Here is an 18,519-nt window from a genome sequence, read left to right on the forward strand (position 1 = left end):
CACATCGACGTCATGCAAAACTGTGGCCCCCATTTTCTTCAGCTCTCTTACGTTTGATTCGGCTTGGTGATGCTTGCAGATCAACGCCCCTTTGGCAACAAGAAAAAATGCAGAGCAAACAGATAAATACATCAACTATACGGAGGTTAAAAAAAAGGTTTTTGTTATAAAAGTTGAGTTCATTGTTCCATCTATTCCAGTTAGCGGTAGAGGTACCAGTAATATGCATGCACCTTAGCAGGACCGATCTCTCAGTACGGGAAGCAAGGGAAAGCGGAAAGGATGTCGAACCGTATGAGTCTAGGGACGTGGCGACGAGGTTGGCGCCGGAGCCGAAGGCGGTGGCGAGCGCACGGGAGAAGGAGAAGTCGCCGTCGCCGACGATGAGAATGCTCTGCGCGGAGGAGTAGTGCTTGAGCCACCTGACCACCTTCTCGTCCTTCTTCCCCTCCACGGGGAGCGCCACCAGCTTTACCACCGGCGTCGCCAACTCGCCATTCCCCTTGCCCGAAGAGAGCGAGGCCAGAGCTAAGTCCCAGAGTGTCTTGGATCTGCACTGCACGTACTCCCTCCCAGCTACGTGGAAGGGAGAGGAAGGGCTAGCGCTAGCTTCCTAGCTGCATGCGTCGCCTTGGGTTCTGCTCAGCTGGCACGCGCGGTCCCTCTGGGTGGATCTTCCATTAAGCCATCAGTAAACTCTCTGTTCGTGGGAATCTGAAACACCAAGCGATGCATCATGCATGCGTGAACCGTTTCGAATGCTGTTGTAGCACGTACTAGCACGAAGTGGATGCATCGTGTGAATTTTGAACGAGCGTTTATGGCGATCCATTAGATTCATGTAGGGCCTGAACGCTGGGTTCAGTCAAATATTGGTAGTATAACTCGCTCCCAAAACCACATCACCAACTCATCAGAACATATACTCCTATGCGGGATTTTATGTAGGGGTTTTCTGCTATTTCTTGACTGAATCTGCAGCAATTGATACAAGGGGAAACAAACCCCAAAATAAACATACAGGCCACGCAAACCATTGCAAGAGAAGCGCCTGCATTTTCATCACATAATGTCGGTCATACTTTCAGCAGTGCCTCTAGTTAATTACAGTAATGGATGGTGCTTCATATCAGCACGGGCCATGCCATGTCCATGGAAGTCCGAAGGTACTCCATGACATGAAAAGTCGTCCCACATCAAGTTCACCAAAAGCATCCCAGGTTTCAGAACCAGTTTGTTAACACAACCTTAGTACGAGGACCGGTTCACTACATTTCATCAGTATGCAAGGTGCCCCCCATTCCCAGCTCCGAGTGCGGCGAGACCGCTCGCATAGTCAAAGTACGGCGAGACATATGTATCTTGGCAAATGTAGGAGCAACATGCACGTTCTTCTTGAGCATCATTATGTTTCGCGATGAACTTGTATGTGCTGCAGTCACCAAGAGGGAATGGTTTGTTGGGCTTTGCACCGCTTCCTCTCTTCGGGTTATAGCCAGGGTAGTCTTGTTTCTGGAAACTAACTATGTCAATCATAGCCAGAGAAGATTCTGAGGCGAGTTGCTCAATATCCCACCGGTCGTAAGGATGTCCTGTCTTGTTGCTAATGTGGATTTCACCATACGGCTGAAGCAGCTCTCGCGCGTTGCCAAAGAACCCCCTCACCAGCTCCCTGTGCGATCTATAGATCGGAATAAAAGGTTAAGAAGATGATACAAAAGGTGGCTTGCTGAAGCATTATCTTATCAAAAGGGTTCTAGGGTTAACTAAACAGGGAACCACCAGATCCAAAACAAGGTTCCCCAGAAATATGAAGGAAAAAAAAAACATGTATGTAGGCCATGCTATAACATGCACCTATAGAAACCATCCAAAATATCAATTACAGTATGGGCACATCATATTCACTTATCTCTTCTCATCTTTTTCGCACAAAACAGAAACGTTCATACTTGTGCATGTTATTTTATAGATTCACATACATGTTACGGCATATTTTTACATCCCAGAATTTGTTCACATTTTCGAAAATAGGTTGCCACAACCGTTATGGGTTAAAAAAAGCAGTGGGTCACGAAAAGAAATTATTGTTCTTGTGGTCGATCATATCAGCCTTACTACATAGGTGTTGACAAATTCTATGCGTGCAACTTATAAGAACGATCTCATGTTGTAAATTGTAACTCAAATGTCTTTCAATTGTGGAGTAAATGAAAAGAATGAACTAGCAAAAACTACCATAAAGAGGCATATACTGAGCATACATAAGTACATAACTACGGTGCATTTCAAATAACGACGCTGTCAACATGGGAGAACTCATACTAATAAATTTTAGCAGCAAGCAAAAATAATTTGAGGTGAAAAGCAAAACTGGAAAAGATAACAGCTTCCTTTGCACTCTAAGCAAAAATACCCAAGAGAATAACTCCTAGCTCCTAACAGAGATGTGACCCTAGGACTACTGAACCAACTCTAACTCACAAACAAAGATTATGAGGCAACCAGTTTACAAGAAAAATGACTGTAACTTACAAAATCCAGGAACAATCAATTATTAGCTGTGATAACTAAAGATAACCATCAAAGAGTGCTCATACCTGATGACGTGCATCTCACACTCTCTTCCACTGAATCCAGCATGAGAAAAATTAAAGACAATCCGATCAAATAGTCTCATCTTCAGATCAGTATGTCCCTTCATTGTATTTGCATCGATACCATGCAAAACCGTGGCATGCATTCTCTTCAACCGCATTAAATTTGATTGTGCTTTGATATACTTGCGAGACAGAGCCTCTGCAGAAAATTGGCAACAAGAACAGAAACAAAACAGATAAATATAACAAAGAATGTAAAAATGACCACAAAATCACACTACAAATTATCCCTCTGAGCATATAAGGTAAGTAGGGGCAGTTTAATGCATAGCATATCAAGGCCTCAAGGAGGAATTAGGAATGAAGTAAATAACAATTATTAAAAGATAAAAAGTTGCTAAGGAGCCAAAGAAAAAGTGGTGGTTACATGGAAATAAAAGAGGATGTTCTTTTAACGCCAGCCTGACACAGAGTTTTGCTGAATGTGTGTTCTCACGGGTTAATTCCTAATTCACGTTTCCAAGTTCCAAAGGCTTGTTAGGTCCTAAATGGCCCTTTCACCACGAACTTGCTAAATCACTTTTGACATAATGTAGTTGCTGAAACCATAAATTTTGTTCATATTGGGCTGCAGGGTGAGAAACCATATGAAAACAATGCTCATATGCACACACGAAAATTATCCAAATTACAGTGTCCAGAATATCTGATTATACAATGGCAATGAAGAGATAAATAGAAGTATAAATCATGTATCTTAATGTGCCCGCCACGACAAACAATTTCTGACAGTAACCAACAACAGTCAACAGATCACTCAAATAGGACTCCCAATTAGTTTCGATTATATCATGAAAATCGTTAACAAATTCAATAATACGCTGATGAAAGTAAGAAAATGGCAGCGAATAACAAGATAGATTTTTCCATCATAAAATCTCTTCCACCTCATTGTATAGCATACTCTGTGCTAGCTGTTAAACGACCAGTCAGCAATTTCACAGTGAACTTTACCACAGCAGTATAAAGTAAATCAAATCCTTCTTAATCAAGAGAGGATGCAAAATTCTCCTACATTCCTAAAATTAACATGTGGCAGGTCATGTATTCACTCTCCCCCGCTTCCCCCCTACCCCTCCACCTCCATGGTTCCATTTATCACCGCAATTAGCCAACTTTTTATGGTGATTTCGATCTCCACGGAGTAAAGCACATGAACTCCCTCTATAACCCACACAAAATGGCAAATAGAAGTAGGCCTCAAAGCAACACATTGTGCTCCTGTATGCACCCTACGCCTCCAGGATTCCATTTCTTGAAACCCTAGGTCTAACTAGTACTGTTATTAAATGAAAGCAGCATTAGTCCTGCTGAAAGAGAGAGCGTAAAGGATCGAACCATAGGAGTCCAGCGACGTCGCGACGATGTTCCGGCCCGTCCCGAACGCGGCGGCGAGAGCCAGCGAGAAGGAGAAATCCCCGTCTCCGACGATCAGAATGCTTTGCCCCGATGAGTAGTGGCTCAGCCACCTCACGCCCCTCCCCCTCCCCGTCCCCCTCTTCCTCTTCCGCAGCCTTGCCATTCCCCTACACGGCGGTCGCCTAGGCCCGCTCCACCGCCGGCGCTTGGCGCCCCTTAACCCGTCGACGGCGGCCGACGCCGGAACCCCTTGAACCGGCGCCTTGCCCCTTCAATCGGACGCGATCACCGCCGCGGCATTCCCCTTTCTCCGGCTCTCTCCCTCCGCCGGCGAGACCGGGACGAGCACGCTGAGACCGTGCGTGCGTGCGTGGGTGTCTGACAGTGACGCTGCGGGACTGTGGACTCGAGTCTTGTCTTCCTGAAGAAGGCTCCGTCGGGAAAAATAAAATGCGGTCCTCCGCAGTGGGGCCTGCTTGGCAGGGCTGGAATTTTTTTTCTTTGGATTTGGATGCTTGGGGTTTTCGTTTTGGGCGTGGGAATCCGAATGTGAAGTGTCCGGTCCGGTCCACGCACAACGCCCGGTCATCCCCATATCACACATCACAATTACATTCCCATTTGACAATCTCCATTTTCATACAAAGCCATGAACATTTAAGATCTACACTACTTGTCATCGGATATGTCGATGACGCGTTCATGCCGGAGCCGGCAGCCTAGAGACAAAACTCCGGCGCGTCCTCCTTGTCGGCAAACAGCTCCTCGCGCTCCATGTTCGCTTCACGAAGGAAGCGGCGATTGGCCTCCACCACCTCCGACTCAGAGTGGATGGAGTCGAAGATGGCGCCACCTCCTCCGCTTGCGCGAGCTCGAACTCAGTGAGTGTGTCCTCCATCCTGAATTCCATTGTCGGTGTGGTGCCTCCTCCTCCTCATTTGACGGTGGCTCCTATTAATCATCCTGCTCCGGCGCCACCATCTCCATCCCCACTGCCTCCTGCTCCACCCCCACCTTCTCCTGCTCCGACGCCTCAACCTTCATGTGTTCTCGCAGCTCCTCCTTTAGACTATCCAGAGGCAAGCCAGCCGCAATGCTTGTGGCGTGACGCGCGGGCCTCCTCCCAGACACACATCACATCTCCGCCTGGAGGTGGATCTCCCTGGTGGTACTTCTATAACTAGGTGTATTATACAAAAGGGCCCAGTTTGTCATCTTGGCATCTTGCACTATGGCCCCTGGCGTGTCAGGGATTGGCCTTGCGTCTGCATGGGTAGTGCATGTCATGTTGTGTGTGGTTGTGGCCTTGTGTGTGACGATCGACAAAGTTGTGAGCGCATAGCATGGACTATACACACCACAACAAAATTGTGGAAGGGGGTTGCCCTCACAAGAAAAACATTTTCAAGAAAATTTCAAGACAAGTGGGCTATAAATTAATTCATGTTTCAAACATTTCTATTGTTCAAAATGATCCCTAAGAAAACAATGCTCGCAAAACCACATGCTAAAGATAAATGAAAACATAAATTGAAAATAAGATAGGGACATGCAACTAGTGGTTTGCAAGTTGCAAAGTTCCCGCTTCACGGTTTAAGTCGAATGACATGAAAAGTTCCCTATGACGACTACTTCATCTTGAAGGCCATTAGAAAAATTGGATTCTCTGGTTACCAAAAGTGCATGTATGCATTGAGGATGCTTGCTTATGACACAACCGCTGATTCGTGGGATGAGTACCTTTGGATGTCTGAAAGCACATGCGCAATTGCCATCATGAGGTTTGCTATTGTAGCAGTCAAGGTGTTTGGATGATAGTACTTGATGGAACCAACTATCGTGGACACAGCGATGTCCGAAGCAAGAGGGTGGACAGGTATGCACGAATCCCTTAATTGCATGCACTGGAGATGGAGGAACTGCCCATAAGCTTTACATGGGCAATATCAGGGCCGTGTTAAAAAGACCATCATCATTTTTTAAAGCAAGTGCATCACATGGCCTTTGGATTTTGCATGCTTTCTTTGACATATTTATGTCTCACAATGACATCAACGTGTTGGAGCGGTCTCCATTATTTGTTAGGTTGATTGAAGGACAAGCTCTTCCGTGCAACTATATTATCAATGATCATGACTACAATATGGACTACTATCTGGTTGATGGTATCTATTCTTCTGTGGGCGACCTTCATCAAGACAATCTATGAGCCAGTTGGTTAGAAAGGAGTCCACTCTGGTCAAAAACAAGAAGGAGCTAGAAAGGATGTGAAGAGGGCATTTGAAGTGTTCAAAGTTTGTTTTGCAGTTGTTTGAGAACCTGTAAAAATATGGGATCTATTCCGTGCAACTATATTATCAATGGTCATAACTACAATATGAACTACTATCTGGTTGATGGTATCTATTCTTCTGTGGGCGACCTTCATCAAGACAATCTATGAGCTAGTTGGTTAGAAAGGAGTCCACTCTGGTCAAAAACAAGAAGGAGCTGGAAAGGATGTGAAGAGGGCATTTGAAGTGTTCAAAGTTTGTTTTGCAGTTGTTTGAGAACCTGTAAAAATATAGGATCTATTCTGTGCAACTATATTATCAATGGTCATAACTACAATATAGACTAGTATCTGCTTGATGGTATCTATTCTTCTGTGGGCGACTGTCGGTGTCAAAACCGGCGGATCTCGGGTAGGGGGTCCCGAACTGTGCATCTAGGCCGGATGGTAACAGGAGGCAGGGGACATGATGTTTTACCTAGGTTCAGGCCCTCTCGATGGAGGTAAAACCCTACGTCCTGCTTGATTAATATTGATGATATGGGTAGTACAAGAGTAGATCTACCAAGAGATCAGAGAGGCTAAACCCTAGAAGCTAGCCTATGGTATGATTGTTGTTCGTCCTACGGACTAAAACTCTCCGGTTTATATAGACACCGGAGAGGGCTAGGGTTACACAGAGTCGGTTACAATGGTAGGAGATCTACATATCTGTATCGCCAAGCTTGCCTTCCACGCCAAGGAAAGTCCCTTCCGGACACGGGATGAAGTCTTCAATCTTGTATCTTCATAGTCCAGGAGTCCGGCCGAAGGTATAGTCCGGCCATCCGGACACCCCCTAATCCAGGACTCCCTCAGTAGCCCTTGAACCAGGCTTCAATGACGACGAGTCCGGCGCGCAGATTGTCTTCGGCATTGCAAGGCGGGTTCCTCCTCCAAGTACTTCATAGAAGATTTTGAACACAAAGGTAGTGTCCGGCTCTGCAAAATAAGTTTCCACATATTGCCATAGAGAGAATAATATTTACACAAATCTAATCTGCTGACGTATTCCGTAGCGTGACATCACACCACGGCCAAGTCTTTATTCGAATCGTTTTACTGTCCCACCTCAGCGCGTTTAGCGAGGCGGTTTCCTTGGCACGTCTTGTTAAAGCAGAGATCGTGTCCCCTTATTCCGGGATTCTCATCAATACGGGTGTGGGTAACCCAACCGCGCCATTGACTATGGCGCTTGGGAGATAAGCGAGTTTTACCAGGCTGGTGGGGGCGCATAGTCGCGTCCGCCCATATAAGGGGATAAGGATCCACCTTTTCATCCACGCCTTCTTCCTCCTTTGCCTATCCATTTCCGCGCACTCGAGCTCCAGCGCCCAAGTCCGCACACCCCACCTCAACCTTCTCCAGCCATGTCCGGAGCGGGAGGCAAGTGGATGGTCTCCTCCGTCACGGAGGGACACATCAAAAGACTGAGGAAGGCCGGATACTTGTCTAACGACATTGCGCACCGGCTTCCCGAAGAGGGGCAGCTCATCCCCACCCCTAGGCCCCATGAGAGGGTGGTGTTCCTCCCCCATTTCCTCCGCGGACTGGGCTTCCCTCTCCACCCATTTGTCCGGGGGCTCATGTTCTACTATGGCCTGGATTTCCACGATCTGGCCCCGAACTTTGTCCTCAACATCTCGGCGTTTATCGTCGTGTGCGAGGCTTTCTTCCGCATCCGCCCCCATTTCGGCCTATGGCTCAAGACTTTCAATGTCAAGCCGAAGGTGGTGCGCGGCACCCAAGCGGAGTGCGGAGGCGCCATGGTGGGCAAGATGCCCAACGTCCTATGGTTCGAGGGCTCCTTCGTGGAGTCCCTAAAGGGGTGGCAGTCGGGGTGGTTTTACATCACCGAGCCGCGCGACCCTGACTGGGTCGCAGCCCCCGAGTTCCGATCCGTACCCCCTACGCGGCTCGCCTCCTAGAAAGAGACGGGTCTGTCGTGGGGTAAAAAAGGAGAGCTGACCGGACTCCAAACATGCGTCCAAACCCTGGTGGACAGGAAGCTCAAACTTGTCAACGTAGTCCAGGTTATGCTCATCCGCCGGATCCTCCCGTGTCAACAACGGGCTTTCAACCTGTGGGAGTTCGACCCGGCGCGGCACCGAACTCTGAGCAGACTCTTCGACATGACGTACGAAGATGCCTGGAAGGTGCTTTTCAAGGGCGCCGACGCCCCCGCATCTGCTACTGAGGATCGAAGATTCAGCACGCAGCGTCCGGCTCGTGCGGTAAGCTGTTTTCACCTTTTACAGGGTATTAGTTTTTCATAGTTTGACTCCATGCGGGATCTAAGCTCCCTTACCTTTGACAGGATTGGCAGGAGACGTCCGGACAGATCAACTGTCCGGCTCCTTTGCCCGAAGGCCCAGCGGACGCTCGCTTGGCGAAGCTGCTGGTTCCGGCACCCTACGTGGTGCCGGAGAAGAAGGCCAAGAAGAAGGCCATGGGGACTCGAAAGAGTGCCCGGCGCCAGGAGGTGTCGAATTCATCATCCGACGACTCCAAGGCGCACTCCTCCCATGAAGACGAGGAGGAGGAAGAAGAGACCTCTCCCCCTCCAGCGGGGGGAGGGAAGAAAAGGAAGGCCGCCCCAACCGGGGAGGCCGAAGGGTCCAAGAGGGGGAAGACCCCTCCTCCGGACTACTCCACCAACGCCGACGACGGCGAAGAGGAGTGGCCGCACAGGGCCAAGCCCCTGGCGAGATCGTAAGTATCCGGATACCAGAGTGATTCATAGTATTCCCCCATTGCACAGCTTTTCCTTACGTCGAACATGATTGTGCAGTCCGCCCAAGGCCGGGCTCGACGAGTCGTCGAGCGGCTCCCTGGACTCGTCGGATGTGAATTCGCTTCCGACGGCTTCCTCCCCCCACCCTACGGACGGCGCCGAGGTGGCGTCCCAACAGGTTCCAAGCCAGGAGGAGGTGGTCCTGGAGGCGCCGCAAGGCAACCTCCCGGACTCCAGGCGTAAAGGGGATAGAACCCCCAAGGGCTCCAAGTCCGGCCTTGAGCCGGACACCGCGCCGGAACCTTCAACGGTTCCGGACTCCGGTAGGCAGCCTCCTTCCAAGAGGAGCAAGCCTACCGAGCCGGTGACCTCCGTCCAACCGGAGGCACCGGACAATTTGCTGGAGACGCTTAACGGCACCTCCATCGACGAGGAGCACCGCACTATTATGAGTGTGGTGATCCAGAAGGTTCAGTCCGCCAAGAGCGGACTAACTGAAGCATGTGCCAGCCTTCTAATAGGCTTTGAGGTAAGTAAAGAATATGTAAAAATATTACCGCATAGACAGTAGCCCCTGATGCTCTGTTCGGCGTTCGGAAAGAAAAGCCGAATAGAGGATCTAATAACATTCGCAGGAGTCTAACATAATCAAGTCAATATGCGTATGCAGGCTTCGCTGCTGGCCTCCGCCGCACTGACTATGGAGGTAGATACGCTGAAGCAGAACCTCGAGCGGTCCGAGCAAGAGCTCGGCCTAGCCAAGCAGCAGCTCGAGGAGAAGGAAGGTAAGAAATACCTTATTGAAATATGTGAAAGGTGCAATTGCAAAAAGTGACAGGATTAACGCGGCTATTGTAGGGGCCACAACTGAGGTGGCGACCCTTAAGCAAGCGCTGTCCGAGGCCGAAAAGAGGGCGGCCACGGAGCGCACCGAGCGGGAGAAGCATGAGACGCAGGTTGGCGAGGTGCGGCAAGAGCTCCAGGCTCTCATGAAAAAACATGAGAGTTTGGAGCTTGACTCGAAGACGCGAGAGTCTGAGCTCGCGGCGGCCATTGAAGATGCCAAGTCTGCCAAGGCCGAAGCCCAGAAGGCCCTCCAGGAGGTTGAGGCAATAAAAAAGATAGCGGCGGGTAAGGCATTCTTTATGCAAAGCAAGCACGTAAAAGTGAATTACTTGTCACTTACCCGAATCCGGAGCTCTCCAGGAGCATTCGCAGACTTGCCCCGTAGCGTGTCGGATGCCGCCGCCTTCTACCGAGCCGAGGAGGGAAGCTCGACGGAGAAGGTGTTCTGGTCTCAGTATGCTGAGGCCGAACACCCGGTGCCCTTAAGCGACCAGCTGAAACAGCTGGTCGAGCTCCATAAGGTGGCCGAACAGGCCATGAAGGGCCTCATAGTCCGGCTGTGGCCTGGAGAGGCCATGCCTGGGAGCTACTTCGGGCTGGTGAGGCGGCTGGTGGAGGCCTGTCCAAGGCTCGAAGTCATCAAGCGCTCCGTATGCATCGAGGGTGCCCGTAGGGCGCTTGCCCGTGCGAAGGTGCACTGGGGCAAGCTGGATGCTGAGAAGCTTGTGAAGGACGGGCCACCGCCGGGCAAGGAGCATCGCAAGCCCGAGATGTATTATGAGGGCGTTCTGAAGGGTGCCCGCCTTGTGGCGGATGAATGTTCCATGGATGTAATTTTTCAGTAAACTCGCTCGTTTTGTCCTGTGCGCTGAAAACTTGTTCATGTGCGCTAAGCAATGCTTTTTGAATTTAAAATATTACCTTCTGTGCGGCCGTTTATCAAATTTGAGAGATGGCGAGTCGTCGGCTTCTGCCCCCATGGCACGAGTGCTGGGGTGTTCGGGATAAACATGAGCGCTCTTTTTCCCATTCTTGGGTCCTTCGAGGGAGGCGCTCAACACAACGAACAAGGCAATCGGACTATAATGCTTGAACACTCTCACTTAGCCATAGAATTCTATAATTTTAAATTTCGGCGAAGCCCCTAGTGTTCGGAAGACCGAGTTCGGGGCGCTATCCACGCCTAGGCCGGACAAAGCCGACTCCTCGCTCTAAGCGGCATAAGTCTTTAGGGACTCGAAAACCTCTCGAACAGCGACCAGCTCTCGCCTCATCATGACGGTCAGTTTTAGCTTTCTCTACTGAGGTGCTTAGCCCAGCTCAACTGGGGCACAATCGCAGTAGTTCTCCTAGTGCTACCTTAGCCGATATAACGGAACGTAAGGTACCAAAACATAGGAGCCGGGCAAACCCAACTATTGACCCAAGACATGATTCGGAGCCGATGCATATAATGCTATAAGTTCGGGGTGCCGCACTTGTGAAAGTGTTCGGACTTCTCACACCATGTTGTGGGGTACTTAAGCCCCTGGCGTATTGGCCGTACCAAAGTGTACGGGTGCAACATGTCATTAATGAACATATATTCGTAAAAAGAGGTAATGCAATAATAGACGGAAGCTATGCATTGTTTATTTAAAAAAGCTGCGATCAAAGCAGAACGATACAAATAGTGCGATAAGCAAAAGATGGGACTATCAAATATGTCCTTTCCAGGGGCGAGCTGCGGAATGTTATGCGAAACAGGTATACTGCTCGTTATAGAGACCACCTTAGAGTTCCGTAGTGCGGCGTAGCTTTCTGCTTCCCTGGTTGTATCGTTTGTGCGGCAATTGTACTGCCGGACAAGCCTTCGAAGAATGGAGTCCTGAAAATAAGAGAAAATTAAGAAATCGGCAGCCCCTAGTGCGGTTTAAGCCGCGTTTCGGGCGTGCCGTGATGGTGCCCCTCCCCCTGTGCCCATGGTATTTCTAGAGCGTAGTTATGTACGCGCAGCACTGGTTTCGCAAGTTCGCGAGGGCTGGGGTTGGGGCCGCATTGCTACGCTTGCTCTGAACGTGCCGGGCGGTCTTGGTGTAGGTTACTCCGGGCTCGCTTGACGGTGTCCAGACGTTTAATGGCCGGACTAGAGAATTGCCTTGAGAGGCTGCTTTGTACTTCCGCTGCGATAGCCGCCGTATGCTCCTCCGTTCGGAGAGAGCGTTCGGTGTTTCCATTGACCGTGATGACGCCTCGAGGGCCTGGCATCTTGAGCTTGAGGTATGCGTAGTGCGGCACCGCATTGAACTTGGCAAATGCGGTTCGCCCGAGCAGTGCGTGATAGCCACTGCGGAACGGGACTATGTCGAAGATTAACTTCTCGCTTCGGAAATTATCCGGAGATCCGAAGACCACTTCAAGTGTAACTAAGCCTGTACAGTTGGCTTCTACACCTGGTATGACGCCTTTAAAGGTCGTTCTGGTGGGTTTAATCCTCGAGGGATCGATGCCCATTTTCCGCACTGTATCCTGATAAAGCAGGTTCAGGCTGCTGCCGCCGTCCATAAGGACTCTAGTGAGGTGAAATCCGTCAATAATTGGGTCTAGAACCAATGCGGCGAATCCGCCATGACGGATGCTAGTGGGGTGGTCCCTTCGATCAAAAGTGATCGGGCAGGAAGACCATGGGTTGAACTTTGGGGCGACTGGTTCCATCGCATATACGTCCCTTAGCACACGCTTCCGCTCTCTCTTGGGGACGTGGGTTGCGTATATCATGTTCACCGTCCGCACTTGTGGGGGAAAACCTTTCTGTCCACTGTTGTTCGGCGGCCGGGGCTCCTCCTCGTCATTGCTATGCAGCCCCTTGTCTCTGCTTTCGGCATTTAACTTGCCTGCCTGCTTGAACACCCAACAATCCCTGTTGGTGTGATTGGCTGGTTTTTCGGGGGTGCCATGTATCTGGCATGAGTGGTCGAGTATTCGGTCTAAACTGGATGGGTTCGGAGTATTTCTTTTGAATGGCTTTTTCCGCTGACCGGGTTTAGAGCCTTTGAATCCGGCATTAACTGTCGTATCCTCAGAATTGTCGCCGTTAATGCGGCGCTTTTGCTTGTTGCGACGCGACCTGCCACTGTTGTCCTTGGTATCCGAATTACCAGGGCTCTTGGTCATGTTATTGCTGCGAGCTAGCCAGCTGTCTTCTCCTGCGCAAAAGCGGGTCATAAGTGAATTGAGGGTTGTCATGGATTTCGGCTTTTCCTGTCCTAGGTGCCGTGCAAGCCACTCGTCGCGAATGTTATGCTTGAAGGCTGCTAGGGCCTCTGCGTCCGGACAGTCGACGATTTGATTTTTCTTGGTTAGGAACCGTGTCCAGAATTGTCTGGCCGATTCCTCTAGCTGCTGAATTATGTGGCTTAGGTCATCGGTGTCTGGTGGTCGCACATAAGTGCCCTGAAAATTGTCGAGGAATGCGGCTTCCAGGTCCTCCCAACAACCAATTGATTCTGCTGGCAAGCTGTTAAGCCAATGCTGAGCTGGTCCTTTAAGCTTGAGTGGGAGGTATTTGATGGCGTGTAGGTCATCACCGCGGGCCATGTGGATATGAAGGAGATAGTCCTTGATCCATACCGCAGGATCTGTTGTGCCATCGTATGATTCGATGTTCACGGGTTTGAAACCCTCGGGGATTTGATGATCCATTACTTCATCTGTGAAGCATAGTGGGTGTGCGGCGCCTCTGTATTGGGCTATATCACGACGCAGCTCAAACGAGCTTTGTCTACTGTGTTCGGCCCGGCCGGATTTACTGTATCCGGCATGACGAGTACCGTCTCGTGCCGTGGGGCGCCCACGTGATCCGTAGATCGATCTTGTTTGCCTTGCCTTGTCCTCCAATATGTCTTGCAGGTCTGGCGCATTTTCCCATGCCTTGGTATTTTTTGAGCGGCATCGGGGTGCGGCTTGAGTGGAGGGCCGAGAGGCCTCTCTGTTGCGGCCACGGGGTGGCCGGTCGGCCGCATCATGCGCTGGTGATGTAGGTTTAGGTGCTTCCTCCTCTAATTGGGGTAGCAACCTGCGCTTTGGGTAGCTCTTGGAGGGGCGTTCGAGTTCATACTCTTCGGCCGCAAGGACTTCAGTCCATCTGTTGGCTAGCAAATCTTGATCAGCTCTAAGCTGTTGCTGTTTTTTCTTGAGGCTGCTCGCCGTGGCCATAAGCCTGCGTTTGAAACGCTCTTGTTCGACGGGATCCTCTGGCACGACAAATTCGTCATCGTCGAGGCTTGCCTCGTCTTCGGAGGGAGGCATATAATTATCGTCCTCGACCTCTCTGTCTGCCGCTCTCTCATAAGGGATGGCTTCTCTATCCTCCTGTGCTGAATCTTGCCGGAGGTGGTTGTCTTCGGCACTGTCCGGGGTGTTGTTATTATCTCCCGTGCCGGAATCACCGTTTTTTGTTTTGGTGGGATTTAGAGCGGCGCCGCTGACGCCAGCGCTTAGGCTGCTTCTTGGAGGGGTCATCCTCCGCTGTTCCATCGCCATTGCCTTCCTTTGGGATGTCCACCATGTATATATCATACGACGAGGTGGCTTTCCAATGCCCTATAGGCGCTGGTTCTTGATCGTCTCCTGCAACGGCGTCCATACCGTCGATGTCTTCGGAGTCGAAGTCGAGCATGTCGGTTAAATCATCGACAGTGTCTACGAAGTGGGTGGTGGGTGGGCTTTGAATTTCTTCATCATCCGCATCCCAACCTTGCTGACCATAGTCCGGCCAGGGCTCTCCTGACAAAGAGAGAGACTTTAGTGAATTCAGAATATCGCCGAAGGGCGAGTGCTGAAAGATGTCCGTGGCGGTGAACTCCATGATCGGCGCCCAATCGGGTTCGATCGGTCGGGGCGCGGAGGGCTCGGAGTCTGGAGAGGAGTCCGGCTCCTTGGAGTCACGGGCTTCGCAGAGAATAGGGCTGGTGTTCGGCTCGATCGCCGTAGAGATTGCAGCCCCCGAGGCGGTGTCTAACCACCCATCCTCGATTGGTGTGAACGGCTCCGAGCTAGGGTTCAGAGCGGACACATGTGCGGCCTCCAGGGCACTGTTCGGCGGCAGAGCTAAATCATGCCCATCGTGACAGTGCGGCGCGCTCGGCTGTGGCTCGAATCCGTCGAAGATCAAGTCTCCGCGGATGTCGGCCGTGTAGTTCAAACTTCCAAATCTGACCTGATGGCCAGGGGCGTAGCTTTCGATCTGCTCCAGATGACCAAGCGAATTGGCCCGCAGTGCAAAGCCGCCGAATACGAAGATCTGTCCAGTGAGAAAAGTCTCACCCTGGATCGCATCGCTGTTGATGATCGGAGAAGCCATCGGGCCTAAAAGTGACGACACAGAGGAACTCTCAATGAAAGCACCAATGTCGGTGTCAAAACCGGCGGATCTCGGGTAGGGGGGTCCCGAACTGTACTTCTAGGCTGGATGGTAACAGGAGGCAGGGGACACGATGTTTTACCCAGGTTCGGGCCCTCTTGATGGAGGTAAAACCCTACGTCCTGCTTGATTAATATTGATGATATGGGTAGTACAAGAGTAGATCTACCACGAGATCAGAGAGGCTAAACCCTATAAGCTAGCCTATGGTATCATTGTTGTTCGTCCTACGGACTAAAACTCTCCGGTTTATATAGACACCGGAGAGGGCTAGGGTTACACAGAGTTGGTTACAATGGTAGGAGATCTACATATCTGTATCGCCAAGCTTGCCTTCCACGCCAAGGAAAGTCCCTTCCGGACACGGGATGAAGTCTTCAATCTTGTATCTTCACAGTCCAGGAGTCTGGCCGAAGGTATAGTCCGGCCATCCGGACACCCCCTAATCCAGGACTCCCTCAGCGACCTTCATCAAGACAATCTATGAGCCAGTTGGTTAGAAAGGAGTCCACTCTGGTCAAAAACAAGAAGGAGCTAGAAAGAATGTGAAGAGGGCATTTGAAGTGTTCAAAGTTTGTTTTGTAGTTGTTTGAGAACCTGTACAAATATGGGATCTATTCCGTGCAACTATATCATCAATGGTCATAACTATAGTATGGACTACTATCTGGTTGATGGTATCTATTCTTCTGTGGGCGACCTTCATCAAGACAATCTATGAGCCAGTCGGTTAGAAAGGAGTCCACTCTGGTCAAAAACAAGAAGGAGCTAGAAAGGATGTGAAGAGGGCATTTGAACTGTTCAAAGTTTGATTTGCAGTTGTTTGAGAACCTGTAAAAATATGGGATTCAGAGACGATGACAACTTGTATCATTATACACAACATGATTGTAGACGATGAGGGTCAAGAAGCTGCCGGAGGTATGTAATTTGAGTACATAGCTGATCTTATCCAACTTTCAGCTCAAAATCTAGTCACGTTTGAGAATTTTGTCCAACTGCATCAATCGATCCAGCATCAAGCAACTCATGAACAGCTTAAGAATGGCCAAATGAGCATCTATTGGCGGTTAAAGGGACAATTAGAACATAAGTTGAATTTAAGCCACAACTGCAGTGGAAAACCACTCCATCACAAATATAAGATGTTTAAACCTTTTTCTGAACCGGATGTATATATACACGTTTTAGTCTGTTTGTCCACTTATTTTTCTTTGTATGTAATCTATGTTGAAATATCCAAAACATATCTTATATTTGTGCATAAGAGGGAGTAGAACATGCTCTAACAAAATTCTAGCCACAGCGTGAACCAATCTGTAGTTGGATGGTGATTCAAATCTTAGACTTGACATTGATGCTTGCATTTTTCTGGATTTAGTTCAGGCCTTCTGGCGATGTGCTTCAGTGTAAGAAAATATTTCCGTCGACTACGAAGACGTCTGTGGCGACTTCGTCGATATGTGTCGTGTGCCATTCTCTTGAAGGTGCTAGGATGTGCGAGCGTGTTCATAGGATAAGCATATGTATATATGTATGAGCATATGTGTGTATGTATGAGCGTGTAAAATCTCATAGTCGTTCCAAAGAAAATGCTTACTATCTCTACCTATGTCGACCGTAGGTTAGGGTCAAGTAAAACTGTGACACACGAGTTCGAGCCTTCGAGGTCAAGTAAAAAACTCCGTACTCCATAGCATAGGCTCTGGATACGAGTAGATATACACAGTGATCCGTGATGGAATATCACGTCATGAGCGATAAAGATTACATAAAATAACGGGTCAAGGACGCACACGAGCCGAGGCGAGAGACCTGCCCAACCACTCAAGCATGGGCGCAGTCTAGCAGAGGCATGCCCATTCGTCAACGCAACGTCTCTCGTGTCACATCAAGCAGCTAGAGACCTAGAGTCTCCTCTGTTTCCTTCTGCCCCATGGCTTGTGCTGAAAAAAGCCGGCAACTACGCGAGATGGACGGATGCATATGATGACGCAAACCTGAAACCGGCAGCAACAAGCAGTTGACCCAGGCGCGCGGGCGTCCGATCGCTAGCAAACAAGAGGGGAACGGAGCAAGCATGCTTTGGAAGGCCTAGTGAAGATGCAGGACGGCGGCAACACCAACGTACGGACCCAAGGGGCACGATTTTTGTCCATTGATCGGCCAAGCGGTGTTTGGCCGGTGGACGCATCCCAAACTTATGGACAGAAAACAAAAAAACCAAACAAATATCTAAAATATATAAACTTAACAACACTTCAAACATGCCTAAAGTCCACTTATATTAATAATAATAATAAATTAAATTAAAAACATAAAAAAAATTGTGGCGGCCAGCGGATCGGGCGCATGTAGGCGTCCTCGTCTTAGTTGGTAAGGTTGACCTACTCTGACGTCTGCACCCAGGGAAAAGCTTGCTCGTAGGTAGTCAGAGCCGCCGTTTGGTGGGCCGCATCAGGCTACTGCACACATGCTGCCTACTCCATGAGCTCGCATTGCTCCTCCTCGTTGCGCTCCACCTACATCAGTCGCTTCGCCTCTGCGGCTCTGCCCACTCCCTAACCAGCACACATGCCTCCCACTCCCTAACCAGCACACATGCCTCCCACTCCAGGACATGCCGACGTTCCTCCTCCTCCGTCGCCCCCACTCAAACAGGCGGGCACGAGACGTAGACGGGCACGATGGCCGTCCATTGGTAGGTGTGTTGCATGCCGGGCGCAAGTGGTGGCGGCGGCACAAAGGCCTCCACGCTGGGCGCAGATGCGAGCGGTCCGAAGATATCGTCATCATCCGATTTGGGAGATCTAGATCTAGGTTTTGCTCCGGAACCGCTAAAGTGAGGTGATGACGAATGCAACGATGAAGACGTCATCATCACTCGATCCACGAGACCTAGATCTAAGGTTTGCCCTAGGACGGCCAGAGCGAGGTGACGACAATTGCAACGCCGAAGCCTTTGACAGAAAACAACGCCTATGACCTCGTCGTCGTTCACCATGACCGAAATCAGCATGGTTTTGACCCGCAGTCACGCCATTGGATCTGTGTGAAGCCGCGCCATGGAGGCGCACACAACCGCGCCTAAGACGCCATAATCGTTCACCATGACCGAAATCAGCACGGTTTTCATTGGCCAAAATCGCCACTCCAAACCAGCAGCTGGCTGGATCCGTGCGAAGCCGCACCATGGAGGCTCATGCAG

The 18,519-nt window shown here is 50.1% G+C and overlaps 1 protein-coding gene across 1 annotated transcript; it reads right to left on the reverse strand.

Moving 5' to 3' along the window:
• Positions 1 to 973: 973 nt before the first annotated feature.
• Positions 974 to 4,420, reverse strand: LOC123107204 (heavy metal-associated isoprenylated plant protein 41-like). The gene is made up of 3 exons (XM_044529205.1): positions 3,999 to 4,420; positions 2,601 to 2,799; positions 974 to 1,681 (listed from the first exon to the last, which is right to left on the reverse strand). The coding sequence occupies exons 1-3, from the start codon at positions 4,180 to 4,182 to the stop codon at positions 1,279 to 1,281; spliced, it is 786 nt and encodes a 261-aa protein (XP_044385140.1). The 5' UTR covers positions 4,183 to 4,420; the 3' UTR covers positions 974 to 1,278.
• Positions 4,421 to 18,519: the final 14,099 nt, after the last annotated feature.

This window comes from Triticum aestivum, chromosome 5A (assembly GCF_018294505.1).
Source record: "Triticum aestivum cultivar Chinese Spring chromosome 5A, IWGSC CS RefSeq v2.1, whole genome shotgun sequence".
Taxonomy (NCBI): Eukaryota; Viridiplantae; Streptophyta; class Magnoliopsida; order Poales; family Poaceae; genus Triticum; species Triticum aestivum.